General features: G+C 39.5%; 1 protein-coding gene across 1 annotated transcript in view; it reads right to left on the bottom strand.

The window, feature by feature from the left end:
• Positions 1-12,263, bottom strand: part of LOC139689442 (Na(+)/H(+) exchange regulatory cofactor NHE-RF1) — a 112,554-nt gene extending 100,291 nt beyond the window's left edge. The window contains exon 1 of the mRNA XM_071586566.1: positions 11,735-12,263. Coding sequence (XP_071442667.1) covers positions 11,735-12,190 — 456 coding nt within the window. The 5' untranslated portion in view covers positions 12,191-12,263. The remainder of the gene's footprint in view (positions 1-11,734) is intronic.
• Between the last annotated feature and the right edge of the window lie 5,289 nt (positions 12,264-17,552).

Below are 17,552 nucleotides of genomic sequence, written 5' to 3'. Positions count from 1 at the left end.
TCATCAATGTTAAATTTCACCAACCTATACTGCGAAAATCCCACGTCGAGGTGGTTGTTGTCTGACACTTTCAGTATTCGCCCTGCTTCTACGTAAAAGCTACACATATAAAAGCTTGTGGGTTATATTTGACCACTGCTATAATGCATAAGCAATTACTTAAACATTTTCTGGTTTGATCTCAGTGAGATAAACAACACAATTATTGCATATTGGGTTTGTTAGAAGATTTCCATTAACACTAACCCCATATTATCGATTGGGTATGCAAAACACAAGAGTATTGAAAAACGTTACAACTACCTATCGAAATTCTACACCAAAATTTCTCATGAAAATAACACCAAGTCAAGTCGATTCCGCTCTCTCCTGGAAGGAAATGAAACTGCAATTTTTACGAGTCACATATTAGCTGAAACCTATTAAAGCTTTAAAATTAAAGCTAAAAATGCAATCAAACGTCACGAAAAAATTCTCACAGCAGATTAAGAATCATATTTCCCTTGGATTTCCAGAGAGTGCAAGACCCAAACGGCCGTTCTAAACGCCGTCAAAGCTCGTTTCACAGGCATTAGTTCAATAATGTTATGTAAAAATATTATTTGAGACATCTAGTACCATTTGTCTAGTATATAATTGCTTTGGAAGTGAGTTTTTCAACGAGGGGTACCTTCTAGGCCACAGAGGCACATGTTCAGGCGGCTGTTCACGCGGACATCAGAGCGATTTCGGTCGACAATAAAAAATGGAGCCGAACACTTTTAAACCACAAATAGGTGTTTCCTCAAAAGCGAATATGACCACAATCAATCAACAATAACAACTATGGGCACCTGTACCGTACACGAAGAAGGAAACTTGGTGGGAATGAGTTGCATGACGTCACTCTCGAACACGACAAGGGGTTCCACACACGACCGATTCAGCCACCTACCTCCAAGTCGGAAACTAGACTAGACGAGGAGCCAGAAGGGGGATATCGAAATGTCCGGCTTTGGACGCTTGTATTCCAAGTTTATAAATACACTGGATAAGAACATTAAGCAAACACAGTAGTACTACGCCAGGCATACGTAATTATCACCAATATCCCATAAAACGCCCCACTTCATCTTCCACGCCTGAGATATAATCAATCCGAACAAATCTCCTGCGATGATTTAGTCAAATTTTAGGACCGGAAAAGATTTCCAGATTACAGTGGAACCTCATTTCGATCGTCTCTGAAAGAAAATAACATCGGTAACTTTGTCAAAAATTACGACACTTGTGAACGCAATTGCCGCGATAATATTTTTCGGCGAATATACGTCCCACAAGTGGGATATCCGAGGCCAGATCGAACGAGTGGCTGCCTAGAGGCCGTTCGAGTTTATGGTGCGCTCTTTATTACGGGATCGAATGAAGATGGATGCGGAAAAACGACCGACGTGGGAAATAAAGTCAAGACCCAATGTACTCACAAGTCAAGTGATTTAAGGAATCTTAGAACTGAAGAATAACAGGCGGGAGCAAAGGATGAAAATAAGCGCTTACTTTCTCTAGTTCCCGGAAAATATCGCTCATAAATTATTTCGGATCAAAAAATTACCCACGGGTTATATTTTCGCACGATCTTGCCCAAATTGGGCGAAGATTAATCCATACTTCTCATTACGCAGGATTACATGTTTCAGTCAAAAAATGTCCTCGGCCACATGGTAAAGAAAGGGCAGTCTGGAACCAGCCCCCAGCCGAATTAGTTAACTCCGCCTATTAAATTAAAATTTCAAAACCGCCTCCCTGACCGGTACACCTATAATTTCCGGCCCGAAAATTTATGGGTCTGTATCCCGAAAATCAAGAAATGGCGTTATAATATGTATCCAGGGGAAATGATACGAGGCTAAGCTTTGACGTCCTTCACATCCTTCACCAGATACATACGAGGGTCATCCGGAAAGTAGTACCCGTTCGTGCCGCATGAAGTGCTGACGATGCGAGTAGCCGCTGGACGAGGTCAGATAGCTTCAGTGGCTTGTCTGCCTTCTCTGAGCCAAGTTGCGTGACGCTAGCATTGCCTGTGTTGTTTCTGTGATTGTTTACAATGTTTAAAAAAATTGAGAACGCCGCCAGTTGTGAAGTGAGGGCAGTGATTAAATTCCTCAATGCAAGAAACGTTCGCCCATGTGATATTCATCGCCAATTAAAGGAGGTGTATGGAGACAATGTAATGGACGAGTCGTCTGTTCGGCGGTGGTGTCGCAACTTCAACATGGGGAGGGGGAACACACACGACGATGAGCGTTCGGAGAGACCGTCTGTCATTACAGACCAACTGGTGAGCTCAGTTGACGAATTCGTGAGGAACGATCGGCGCGTCACAATTGATGACATCTGTGAGCATTTTCCCAATGTTTCTCGAACAATTGTTCATGAAATTGTTAAACACCATCTGCATTATGCAAAAATTTGTGCAAGATGGGTCCCTCGCGTATCTCAATGAGCTGGCGGCGAAGGACTATGCAGCAGGAATACAGAAACTTGTCACACGTTATGACAAATGCCTTAATTTGCTTGGAGATTATGTTGAGAAGTAGTTTAAAGTATCCTCTTTCAAATAAAATTTTTTATGTTTGTTAATATTTACTTTTGTGTCTTTATTTCACGAACGGGTACTACTTTCCGGATGACCCTCGTACATGGGTTTATTTAACACGCAATGCTAGATAACAATTTCTCCATTTCGTGTCAGACCCCGACATGTCGACTATCAGCACAACTCGTAGACTCAGGTTGCAAGAAAAGGGAGCGGAAAGAACCACAGAGGAACACTCCCGATTAAAGTACAAGTCTTTCTTTTTAGTATGTATATTAAATACTTCCACGAAGTGAAGCCTGAAACAATAGTATATACTCCCGATTAAGTACACCAAACACATAACCACGCGTGGAAGTAAAGGAATGTGATTATGAAGACAGAAACAGATATTGAATGATCGGAATTGCGTCAGAAAGAGAGAGAGATGTTAATACGTAAGAAATGAACGCTGATGATCATTCGAATTTCTACAGTAAGAATTGAAAAGCTAAACAATTTAATACGACGGATTTTCAGGAAAAAATAATACGGGCATTATAATAACTAGGGGAGGTGACAAAACGCTGAGGTCAATTGCGCCATTGGGGATAGATGTGGGTAATTGGGCGGCGTTTGGTCATTGAGAGAATGGAGGGGAGGGGAGAGAAATCCGGCGTCGGCATTAGCCTACTCTCAACGAAAATCGCCAAGGGCTCCGCAGATTGAAGTCCCACCCGACCCGAGGGCGTACTCTTTCGCAGTGCTCTCCACCAGGTACAAGTCTGGATACCACCGAATAAAATCTGCTGCCTCCAGGATTCGATCCCGGGCACTCTGCATGGGAAGCCAGTATATCAGTCACCGCACCATCCACATCCCCTTAGTTAAATATAATTTATAAAAGTCGTGCAACCAATTTTGCACAATTGAAACCGCTGATGCCATGGAAGCGAGGACGATGTATGAAAAAAATGGCACCTCAGAATACTTATACCGAACAGCGACACAAATAATAAATGGTGGACATTTAGGCCTAAAAGCAATGCTTTTACATCATTAACGGCAAGCCACCAATTCAATTTGGTTTAGGTCTGAACTACATTATTTCCTTCTGCTGTTCTCCGCAGTCACTACCTGCCCTCACATGGCGTCCAAAAATATTTAGTTTCGTCAAAACATTCTTCCTTCTATGATGACCTTTTATGTTCCTACTTCCCAACATTCCTTCCAGTAACTTTGCAGTCTGCTACGGATTGCATCTACCCACTTATACCTACCATCATATTCAATGCTTCGCTCCATATACTCTGGTCAAAGCCTAAAGTGTACTCATATTTTCATGCCATACAGACCAGGTTTCGGAGCCACAGAGCGCCTCTCCATTTGCAAGTCATTACTTACCTTGTTTTACGTCTTTACTTAGCATACCTCTCAATGCACTAATCGCGAGCACCGCATTCACAAATTTTATTTCTCTGCTAAGATCCCAACCCTTATGTCCACATGCCTTAGAAATACCGAAACTGTCCTTGCACTTGCACCCCTGGTTTATTTCCTTCTACTCCAAAGGTTTATCTTACGGCTGACCACTCCTTCGGAATCTTTCCTCAACAAGAAGGAAGAATTCTTTCCCCTCCCATCTTCCTAATCACCTCTACAGTCATCCGCGACTGCTTCATTCTCAAACGTTTACCGTTCCTACAATTATCTGTGCTGTTCTTCATTCATTCCGTTCTATTCTATCCTTCATCAAGGTTTACCCACCTTTGCTCAACAGCTCCCATCCTCTGTCCTCTCTACGATATTTATGGCTTCATGGAATTCCATTCTTTTTACTTCCATTATTGTTTAATAATTATTTCTAACGCATTCTCCCACATCTCCTAACCCTGTTGAGTTTAAAACTGCATTTCATACCATCTAACTAAACTGCATTTAACCCTGGGAGCTTTGCGATTTGGTGACACTGTTCCTAATCTATGCCTAACCATAATGTAATTAAGCAAGTACTGCCAGGTTTCATCAGAAATTTTCAATTTGGACCTACGCTTGTTGATGCCGTCATAGTAAGTTGCCGTTAGTTGAAACAATGTTTCTATAGTTATCAATTATACCCCGCCACTCCTAATTACCGCAGCGTGCGCTTCGACCTCCCTCGCACCTCCAGTACCCCCGAGATCCAACCTACCAGGGGGGGCGAGCCCAATACTTTTCAGGATTTATCCATTTAATGCACTCCACGTTACAATGGGAAAGAGTAGAAACAAATAATTCCATGTGAACTGTTCCGATACACAAATAAGAGCCTTTGCGTAGGCACACGTTTTATAAGGACTTCGAGCGACATTCCTTTTCTTTTTCTTCACGAGAGATATTATCAACGCGCCCTCATTAGGTTTAACCCACCATGCAAAAGGGTTCGTTTTGGCAGAATTTCAATTCTTTAGTTAGCAAATGATACAAGCAGAAACAATGAAACGAGCTTTTCCTCAGTGCATTCGTCGAAGAGAAAAATAAGTATAATCAATGATAACCCATCAATTTCTCACTGGGTTCGCTTACTCCTAACTTAGTAGCACGCTCCTCTTTTATTTCAACGTTTTCTTCGAGAAGACATCAAATGCGTACACCAAGAAGGGGACGTTTGTTTTGTATCCAACTAATAAAAGAATGGCAGTCGCTCCTTCAAAATCAACGCCTTAGAACGTCAATTTTAGAAATATCCTGTGCCCTAAAACAAATCTGAATCCACAAAACAAATGAAAGTTTCTCTAAGCGCCCTGGCTATATCCGCTTCCACATTTGACACCTTCACGCAAATATTTTATTTTTCGGTGAGAAAACACCCTTTCCGTTCAGCAATCAGTTAAATGAATAGTAATGAGCGTCTCGGTGACACTTTCCATCTATTATATCCTTAAAAAACCTTAATATATAGGCCTCGTAGTTGCGAAAGTCAACCAAGTCATATAATGAAATCCAAAACGAAAAAATAAAGTCTTTTTCCAAACCGCTTTCCAACGATTCTCTAATCGATTGGTTCACCCAGGTGCCCAACAGAAACCCCAGATCAATCACTGCATATTTATCAGATAATTCAAAGTAGTAAACCGAAATGTTAGTTTTGATGGGTGAAGGTCGAGCTAACACCCAGAGGGGCTCCGATGTGTGTAACACTCACACATCCATGGAGAGGGAACAGGTTCCTTTCCCCATGCAACCTTTCAGTTTACAACGAAGTAATAACATGCGGAAAATCTTGTTCCTAAGGTAGCATTCGGTAGTCGTATCCTCCACCCGAAGAAGTTGTGAATTAAGTTAATCAAAGCACAGACAATGTAAGGTAACAGAAAAAAGTTTTCCCAGCATTAATACCACTAATGCAGGGGTTTCGAACGAAAAAGCCCTCGTACTTTTCCATAAATGCTTAAAATTATCTTATCAGCGAATCACGATTTCCTCAAAATCCTCATGCTTCCACTAATGCTTTAACCGACGCATTTCACCACTGCGAAGAGGTAAATCAAAGGCCGTTGACTCGGAAATTTTCCTCTGAATTAGGAGATAATTAAACAAACTTTCCAAATTACTAAAAAAGTACGGCCACCCCTCTCTCAAGCAATTGGTGAATCTTATTCCCCGGCCATGATCATGCATCAACCAAATAAATCGTTTCACAGCCCTTCCCGGCCTCAGAAATGTAAACAGCCAACCATCACCACTTCTTAGACGAAAAGCCTCGATTTCCAATTTTAATTATAAGGCAGTGAAAGGTTTCGTAATGATTTCAAACCGCAAATTCTCGCCAGACTCATCCGTCAGATTGCATCACCGAATGCAGGAGCGTTGAGATCTCAAGGTCTGCAACACTTGACTGAGGCGGCAAAAATAATATGTCACGAAATTCTTGTCTAGCTAGGCCAAGGCCTGGATGAGGAAGGGAAGAAAGAGGCTCGTAGAAAACCAATTTTACAAATCTGACATATATTTTGCTCGACATAAAGTTCCCTGACTCGTAAAAGTGAAACCTTCCATCAAGTTAGACGGTTAAACGAGCACTGTTCCGCGGATTCTAAAAATGTGCTCTCGCGACGCACTTACGTATTGGATCGCAATTCTGCGAAGGTTACTTACGGAGATTGGAAATTGATAGCAGTGTCCCCCACCTCCGTGCATTTAAATACCCTTTGTGTTGACTCCATCATTCGTAACATATCTTTCTGAGAACATCATGCCACCTGCACAATAAAGGGATTACTGCGAAAGTCATTAATAACTCATGTATGGAGTGAAATGCACACTCTAACCAGGCCTCAGCGAGATAAATTGCACATTGAACGATCACGACAACTCAATCTTTAGTTAGAACTAAAACACGCCCCAAAGCTACGTAAATGACGACAGAAATAGCCCATGACACTAATTTAAGTTCTTAATTCACCAAATGATTAACGCACGCATTTTAACGCTGAATCCAGAGAGGTCTTTGCCCATGGGGCCGACGAGTGAGGCTCCATTTACACTTCTTTATCTCAATATTTTCTGGGCAAATAATTACAAAGCATAGAATTACGACATCACGATCTGTCGAGGACGATGAATATGAGTTTCAGAGATTCAGTACGAGGCGGAAATTCGTAGGCTCTCAGATAGTCACGGCGGAAGTAAAAGGAATTCCTTGACGGGAAAAAGGCCACAATTCCTTATGAAAAACACCGCACATGCAACCAAAATGTTCACGAATTCACACAACAGTGCTGTGCTAATATCACCCTAATAATTACAACAGACTTATTACAATGTATAACAAATAACTAGTCCATATCAGAGGAGAAACCAAAAGAAATTCATGAAAAAACAAAGGGGGGGGAAACTTTCGACACATTTGCATTTGCGACATCGGCATTACCCCTACATCTCAAACCGATCACCCTTAAATTAACGATATGCTCACTAGCATCAATATAGGATCCGATTGTTATTAAAGCCGCGGTTACCACAGCAGCACGACATCATAAGCATACTATAACTTCAGTTACCATTATAAGAGTCTTAATACCCCCGACGACTGGACGACACGGCGCCGCAGTGCTCTTCACAAAAACCTTGTCATCTAAGATGGCAGCTTTCGATCGATGGGCATGGAATAAAATGGCTCCCATTGCTGCCTTATTTGTGCAGTATATAATGGTATGTACCTCGGATGTGAGGCCATGAGGCGGATAACTGAAGCGGGACCAGTTTGGAACTAAAGACGTAAAACTTCCGTATTATAGGCGCTCGCAGTCTATTCCGGGCCTTAATGTTTAGATGAATAGAGAAAAATGACGTCCTTCGTTCACGAAATTCACCGCAAACAAGGCACTCGAGCTAGTGGACAAGATATGCAATATTTGACGACTTCGGAGCGAGAGATCGAATAGTTCCGCAACAGATCCGCCTTATTGTTTTCTCACCTCTGGGCATACGACATCCACGCGGACGAAGCCGTGTAAACACACTTGCTCTCGAAGCAAGTTATCGGATGGGGCGCCGTCCGAAAGGTGAATGATCTCTTTGCATAAAAAGTATTGCGAGCATTACAATCAACGCGTGAAGAACTGATCTATACATTTAATTTCGAAACGAAAAGCGAAGAGATTGATAGGATTTACGATGGGCGCCAATTGGGGCTTGCTATAAAAAATAAAAACTCGATAAAGAAAATTATGTGTGTATATATATATATATATATATATATATATATATATATATATATATATATATATATATATATATATATATATATATATACACATACATATATATAGCCTATAACGACATGTACATATTAGCAACTCAATGAACAAATAAAACAAATAAAATTCCAATGATCTTAACTGAATTCGAAAGGCCTTCTGATTCGTTGGTTGTCTGGTGACGTCTTTATATATAATATACTTCTATATATATTAATTCACAGAAGACACTTTCTTGAATGAGTACCCCAACACCGATGTTTGTCTGAATTGTGGATTCGGAAATTAGTGAGCTCACTTGAAGCGCTTTTGGGATGATATAGTATTTACGAATTTACAATTATTTCTCCTGAATGAATTACACATAATTGCTTACATAACGGAGCAAGATATAAATGTTCCAGTTATTTTGTTTGGAAAAATAGAATTTAGTTTAAAATTTTCTTCTTTCACTTTTTGCATGCAAGGAAATACGATAATGAGGTAGATTTAAAGAACTGAGGTAAAAAGTAATGTTCATACTTTCCGACCGATTCAAGACAATTGCAACAACACAGCCGATGTATGCACCCTGTACATAAATGGGAATCAATAAAGATGAAACTAATCAATGAAAAATACCGGCGGTTGTACCGAACTCGTCTTAGACTTTTCTAAAATATAATTCATGACCATCCCTATGCTTTTTGAATGCTTCATCGAAATTAAGCACACTTACGCTTAGTATCCTACTTTTGAGCTATTCAAGTTATATCAACAAACAAAATATTATAGACATAACAAATTAGAATTCTAACGGTGCCTGCCTTCCACTTCATTGGATGTCTGGCACATGAGCCGCGATATTTGTACGTCACACCGAGAGGCCTCGGCGCCTGCGAGCCAATTAATGCCAACCATTGTGATTGGCTACACACTTTCGTAAATAACTGTATATAATTCAAATGCTGCGAAGCAAGTATAGCACAAAAAGCATCTGGCATAACGGTTCAACCACACTAAATAAATTAATACAAGTTGTCTCCGATGATTCATGATTAGATCGTAAATTTAAGAAAAACAACCCCTGTCACAATCCGGTGGTGGCATGAGTGCTAAGTGAACGGAGATGAACATCGAAACTCACACTGAGAATCCGGGTGGGCACTATTTTTTCGAGACATCTACACATTATCCCGTGAAGAAAATACAATCGCTTTCCCCATTTTCCTTCTATGCCTCTACCTTTGCCATTAATCTATGTACCAACATCCTAACCTCCAAAGTTCTTAAATGAAAACTTTTATACAGTGCATAAAAAAGCCTGCTATAATATAATTTAATCAAAAGGCTCCCGTTAACCGAGGCACCAAAAAAGTCACACGAAACTACTGTCCAACACCTCCGCGCCTTACAGCGAAGAATAGCTTTCCCTCCATCGCCGTTACACGCGCGATTGCCAAAACTATATGTAGGCTCGAATGTCCGTCAATGCTAAAAAAACATCCATTTCATTGTTAGTTCCCGAATCGCATTTCATAAGTTCTTTCAGTTGTTAGACCCTATCCCCGATTCTTTCGTGAGTTATCGAAGACATTGAATAATGCGATTTTTGCGGACGAAGTGGAGAATGAGGCGTGAATACGAGGTTACATTTTTCGTAGTGCTCAATCGGCACTAAATGAATACCATGATAAACCTTAATAAAACAGTCATTGCGAAAACACTAATAATATCGCATCGCATCATTCCATGAACACAGGTATTGCGTGCTGGAACAAAATCCTGAAAAATATAAGACACGCATAGGAAAAGGAGATCTGAAGGTGATGCGATAGCTAGAACTTCTCCGCAACCGCATATGCACTCGCTGGGACGCAAAACCAATTATTCACCAAAAATTTTAAATTATGTTTGCCATTGATTTGCACGTCATTTGTTAAAGCTAATAATTCATAGTTCCCTGCGCATTATAATTCCTTTGAGCGTCGCACAATTCGAGGCCGTTTAATCAATTTACTCCCGAACCGTGCCGCCCAATCTCGTCGTACCTACATGAACTTGTAATTATACCTCTCCTAATAAGTAGCATGCTATAATATGCTCTTATATGTGATACATTATAATATGCTGGTTTAATGAAACACCATAGAAGCACTTGATAGTTTCTACAAAGCTGAATGGAAGAGTGTGAACGGATAAAATCGCAACAATGAAGCACAAACGAAGTAAATACATAACTCAAGAATGCTGTCCTTTCAATCTTAGTAATAAACAATTTCCCGCTTTTAGGTCTAATCAATTTACTACTTTCACGAAAAAGACTCACAGAAGAGGTAAAGCAGCAATATTTCTGCAAAATACCCTATCAACGAATTTGAAGTGCTATTAACCAAGGACTGACCTACTGCGAAAAATTGCGCATTACTGAAAAATTAATTCCCTACCCATTTTCCATCAGTGAAATTTTGTAAGAATCGTAAAAAAAAGTTTCCCCAAAAACTATGAAAAAGAAAATTCAAAATGACCAAATTCTTTTTATTCCAGGCAGAGCCCCTAAACTGGCATGCGAAAATGAACGTAAGCCCCTCCGAATTGAAGGTTTGCTAACAATAAAAATGATAGACAAGGGTACAGTTATAACAAAAAAAACCAATGGCGGATGAGAATAAAAAAGGGTTCCCGTCAGGAACAGTCCTCTCTCAGATCGGCATTATCAACTCGAGAAGTAGCGCGCTTGCCGGGCTCCGCAAATGCCGGGTGAGCAAATCGCCCACCCGCGCATGGGACCACTGGTTGACAGAGACCGAAAAATGACAAACCTTTCCCCAATGATATCCCCGATTTTGAAAGCAAAAAAGAAAATCCATTACTAAACACACCTAGAATTATTTCCTATTATCGTATAATATTTTTTGCACGCAAGGCGATTAGGACCCAAATCGGTAACCGTCCAGGTAGAAGGAATTCTGAAAAGTTATCCAACGTTTGAAGAAAACTGATATCACCTTGAACTAGCACTGGCACCATCAGAGTCGACGATTGTGAACACGGAAAAATGAACTTTCGATTTAATTTGTCTCATCCATTAAGCGCCCTTCCTGACGCAGCTTCTATTGAAGTTGAATACTAAAATGTATACGCGATAATATTACATACATTAAAGTATAGATAATCACCCATTTGCTAATTATTTATAAAACAAATTAATGAACAACGAAGGGAACTAGCCACAAATCCTAGCGTGGATTACATTAGGAAATAAACATATACTCAGTCAAACCCTATGGATTAGGTGAAATCATGAATATCAAATTATTAAATACCCGTCAAACTTGATTCAAAAATTACCTCCGCACAATCCAGACGACGGGTACCAAGAAAACAACGCGGGTGGAACGAAAAACGTAGCGCCACTCAAAACCATTCTAGCCCAAAAAAAATAATGTTTTCCTACCTCAATATCACCTGTGGCGGCACTACTTTCTGATACCTGGGAACGATTATCAGAAACGTCTTCCTTGCCGTTGTCCTGTCCAAATGGATCTGGTGTTTTCAAATGCAAGATATCAGGCAAAATTCCTTTTATGACAATGCTGTTTTCTTTGTAGTATTTGTCAGCCTCGGAATCCACCACTAAGAGTTTAGTTTCGTTTGGTACTGCCTTTATCCTCTGAACAACTGCTTTGTGGGTTTCCGTAGTTATATTCACACCATTTACTTCAACAATTCTATCACCTTGTTTCAACCCTGTAGCTTCAGCGGGGGATCCAGGATCAACCTTCCCAATATATTGACCAGGCACTCCTTTCTCGGCGTGCAAATTGAACCCATATCCATCAAAATGATCCCACTTCATTATATGACACAACCTGGCAGCTGGTTTCCCATTTGTTGGAGATTTGGTTGACATTTTCCAACGTAAGTGCGTCAGCGCTCCACTACGAACCTACCTCGACCACAACAACTTTCCAACAATCAGCACGTTCAACAAGTGTAAGCGAGATCGAAAGTCTCGACCATTTCGATTTCAACATGGCGATGGATCGATCGACAATGACCGAATCAAAAAATTCGGGTCCTCAGAGATATGGATCAATCGAGTCACACAAATGAACGAACAGATCATCTTAAGCAATTCGATATTAAATTACAGGTTAATCCTGTGCGCTTTGAGAAAATCCTTTGAGGCATTGGTGAAGCAATAATTAGATCAATCACGACTCTCTCTGTGTATTTGTGATTGAAAATTGAAATTATTATCAGCTCGCCTGTGAACAATTGTGAATGAATTATGTGAATGAGACATCAACAGCAATTGATATGAATACATGCAATCATTAATTAATATATAGCCGGTGAAGGATGTGCTCCTTTAGTAATAACCGGCAAGGAGATATGTGATGTCTCATGGATCATCTTGGATAATAATTTCTATTAAGAAAATTAATGCCATCCCTGGACGAATTTTCTTAGGTGGAATAGACATATTGGATTATTTCATATAAGACATAACCCTTAACAAATTAGATAACCCGGATGCATGGCTTACAAGGGAACATTTCGTTCGGGTTTCACTATCCCCTGATCCAAGACATTGAATTTTATAACAATATAGGACGTAATAAAAAGATTATCAGAGCGTAAAACAAATTAGTGTCAGTATACACAAATATATATGTGGATGTTTATATGTATTTTTCTTAATATGGTTTGCGGAAGTCCAGGGGGTAGAGCGTAAGCCCACTGGCCGGACGGCTCGGGTTCGAATCCCGGGCAACCCTCTTGGGTGAAGAAATTTTTCGGGTACCGAATCTTCCCGGGTAATCATAACCAGCACAGGAAAAGGAACTGGCCCCCCTATCCTGATGTGAGAATTTCACATGCCGTCGGGCTTAGTACTGGGTGAACCCTGCCATCACCTGGGTTGATTAATGTGTTTATATATATACATACACACATGTAAATACATTCACACGCATGCATTTTTATCATATCCGGTTATATGAACATTTTTCATATGTTTTATTTCATAAAGACATCTTTTTTTCGTTTACAAAATCACACACACACTGTTGTAAATTTTTTCAATTAGACATATTTTTTGTCTTTGAAATTGTGTTATGTCTCATATGTCTTCGTATTTCTATGGTAATATATTGTATGGGTTCAGTCCCATTGACTTTGGTTCTAGGCTTGCAGCCTTGGTTCGATTATATTTTATATGCAGGTTAGATTGGGTTCTGGTAGGGTGACTACGGTAGCAAGAATTTGCATGGAAATCTGACCTATTTTGTCTCGTGTATGTTACTGCAAATAGGATGAATATGGATGGGATAGGTAGAAACCCAGGATCTTGAAAGATGGGATGGGCAGATAAAGTTGGAGGTTAAGGTGCAATGATGCGAATGGCCTTCTTTTGCAGTTTAAAAATGACTGGGGAGAAAGAGATGAGACCTAAAGAATGATAGTATATGTAATATTAGAGTAGATAAGACCATATTTAAGCATTAGTAGCACATCTTTGCTCACTGTTTTCTTCGAAGTTATTAGGAGGAAACATGCTGAACTTAATTTTCCTGAAAGGCAGTTTTATATTGGTTTCACATATCAAGTTTGAGTCCAAATGGATGCCATGAAATTTCGTCGAGATGATAAATTCTATGTTTTGGCTATTCCCTATTGTCGGAAGACTGGGTTTGGATGAGTTTAGAGAGAAATATATGGCCTGGGATTTTTCATTGTTCAGTTTCAGACGATTTTCTTTGTACCAATGTATTGCCAGTTGCAATCCTTGGGTACTCTTTGAAGTTAATTCATTTATGGAGGTTGCAGATACTAATATGTTAGTATCATCAGCATATACAGGAATCAGAAATATGCAGGAATATGAAAGGAGAGTTAAGGAAATGTAAATATGAACACTAAAAATGTGAGAAATTTCGTAGAATGTGTTGCAATTGGTGCTGGTTTATACAAAAACCTATATACCAGTACTACTAACTCATTCAAACTAAAGTTATGGTGCCTGAAAGAGTCGCATAATTTCTCATATTATCTTTTTGCTCACCTCCACATAATGAACAAAACTTTGAATTCATGAAGATCAGAATATTCTACCTCCAGGAGGAATAGTGCATATATATGAGGATCAAGGGCACAGTGTAGTGTAGAGGCCACTACTCAAGGATACTCTTTGCATACACGCACCAACCATGAAGGGAGAAGAAATTATGGGCTCAGAATTATGATTTTGGCATATATTAGGTTTGGCAGACATGTTAATGCACTGAAGATGGTAATCTTGCTTTTCGGTATAATAGTTTTACATTCTGCAAAGTCCTTTCTCTTTAAATATCCGGAGAAATAGAAAGCTAATATCACATACCTTGTGCACTGCCACACCTATGAAAGATATATGGGGAGAGAGAGAGCAATCACTTGTTGTAATGTGTATGTGAGCAAGAACTAGGGTGGAGTAATAATATATGAAATTTCCATTCTTTTGAGTGAGTGAAGCAAATAATGCACTTCCTCAAAGATAATGATTTAGTAGCAACTTTAAATTGGAGATATAAGAGAAGAAACAGAAATTGAATCGCTCTGAAAGATAGATATAACAGATATCATTAAAAAATTTTAGACCAGTTGAGTTTCCATTTGAAAGGAGTAACTGTTCCTTAACTCTTAACAAAGTTGGCATGACTTTCAGCTAATCATCCAATAAAACTATGTGGCCTATTGACTTCACGTTCAATGAACTACCACCAAATTTTCAATTATGCTCATGATCCTGGTAGGAATTTGTAGGCTCAAAGGATTCAAATGTAATACTTTCCTTCTATCCCCCTGCCAAAGAAGCAAACAGAATGTCCACTGATGGCATACCTTTGAATCAATATGGAAAGTCCATAAATAGTAAAGCATTTCCATTGTGCCTTAATACCTGGGTTGGCTTGGTAGCAAGATTTGAAATCCTAAATATGAGTCAATTTAATTGCTTCATGGCTACAAATTGAGCTATCATAGAGGTGGACACCCAGGGAAAGAGATAGGAGGTATAAAAACACCTCCAATTGCATGGAAGAGATCACTTATGAATGCATTCTGTAGGGTGTAGCCAAGGCATTTAAAAATCCAGGTAACCCTGATAAAAAGAAAAAAGTGGAAAGATGTGTAAAGAGACCCTCTCCATTAAATGTGTAAAAAGATGTTCTCATATATTTTGACCTTTCCACATGTACGGTCCAATCCTATGCATTTTGTTTTGTTTGGTTACATTCAGCACCAGAATGGATTGTTTCTTAATCCGTATGGCAAAGATTATTCCTCTGGCACAAAGGAAAAAATATCTGTAATACATGCTCTGTGAAAACTTATGAATTCACAATCATATGGACATCACAAGGTGTTGAAGAAAGGAGTCCATTCAAAGCATCTGAGTGGAGGTCTTGGCAATTTTTTCACGGCATAATATATTTAGAGAGAATGGTTCCTAAAAAGTACAAAGTTCATTTGTGTGTGCTTTCAATGTCCATAATACTGCTCTTCAAGCTTCATAAGTTGCTACTCAGAAATGTCTTTCTATACCATAAGTACTTTGAAAGGACAAAAATGGTGCTATATGTTCATCTGTTGACCCACATTTGCAATGGGATAGCGAATATTGGGTCATTATGGACACAATAGCTTCTTCTTGAAGGTCAGAATCATGCATTATTGCACTGCTAAAATAGTCCAGCATGTGATTCTCAAGAGGCTTGGGTAGTTGATGCACTTTACCATCTTCGTGTAAAAAATACAATATACGAGGGTCATCCGGAAAGTAGTACCCGTTCGTGAAATAAAGACACAAAAGTAAATATTAACAAACATAAAAAATTTTATTTGAAAGAGGATACTTTAAACTACTTCTCAACATAATCTCCAAGCAAATTAAGGCATTTGTCATAACGTGTGACAAGTTTCTGTATTCCTGCTGCATAGTCCTTCGCCGCCAGCTCATTGAGATACGCGAGGGACCCATCTTGCACAAATGTTTGCATAATGCAGATGGTGTTTAACAATTTCATGAACAATTGTTCGAGAAACATTGGGAAAATGCTCACAGATGTCATCAATTGTGACGCGCCGATCGTTCCTCACGAATTCGTCAACTGAGCTCACCAGTTGGTCTGTAATGACAGACGGTCTCTCCGAACGCTCATCGTCGTGTGTGTTCCCCCTCCCCATGTTGAAGTTGCGACACCACCGCCGAACAGACGACTCGTCCATTACATTGTCTCCATACACCTCCTTTAATTGGCGATGAATATCACATGGGCGAACGTTTCTTGCATTGAGGAATTTAATCACTGCCCTCACTTCACAACTGGCGGCGTTCTCAATTTTTTTAAACATTGTAAACAATCACAGAAACAACACAGGCAATGCTAGCGTCACGCAACTTGGCTCAGAGAAGGCAGACAAGCCACTGAAGCTATCTGACCTCGTCCAGCGGCTACTCGCGTCGTCAGCACTTCATGCGGCACGAACGGGTACTACTTTCCGGATGACCCTCGTATCTAACTGAATCCTGGAATACTTAAAGGATATAATTCGCAAGAAATTGAAACCTCCTTTGAGGAAGTAACTTCCCATCTAAAACTAATTATTTGCTATACAAGCTGCAATTACATGCATTCATGTAAGTCAGTAGGTTCCATTGTAAGGCTTTGTGGGGGAGTCATTGGATGGATTCAAAATATTTGCAGTGTGGTGCAAAGAAATGAGACTTTATGTTAGAGATTTTTTATTGGGGGTAGAACTTGCCGCTGAAAGCAGTAATGCGAAGTTGACATGTGTGAAATAATTTAGAACAGAGCTTTCTGCCCTAATCATATCCATTGTGAGGCAATGTAAAATAACAAACCTCGACAAAGCAAATTTTTTTGTGCTGTTTCATATGCCTGTTTTGGTGATCAGCAATAACTTTTGATCCAGCAGATTTTGTCAATTTTAGTCTGATTGCTCGATTGAAAGCGTGTGATTATTCTTAAGAGGTTCTTATGGGATATTCCATCTGATTTTATTTCTCATTTTCATTTAAATATCCCAAATAATTTAAAATATTAATTTAATGATAACTTAGTTTTCTTTATTCAAATTTGTGAACACAAAATAGAAATTAGATAATTAATTACAGTGAACGATAAGTGTGATCAATTTATAATGCTAGAGAGTGAAGTGCACATGGTGGATGATCCAAGTGCAGAGTGCATATATGCAGACTATTT

The sequence above is a fragment of the Hetaerina americana genome, unplaced genomic scaffold (assembly GCF_022747635.1).
Source record: "Hetaerina americana unplaced genomic scaffold, ioHetAmer1.1.p SCAF_23, whole genome shotgun sequence".
NCBI lineage: Eukaryota > Metazoa > Arthropoda > Insecta > Odonata > Calopterygidae > Hetaerina > Hetaerina americana.
This window is presented reverse-complemented; position numbering and strand designations above follow the sequence as displayed.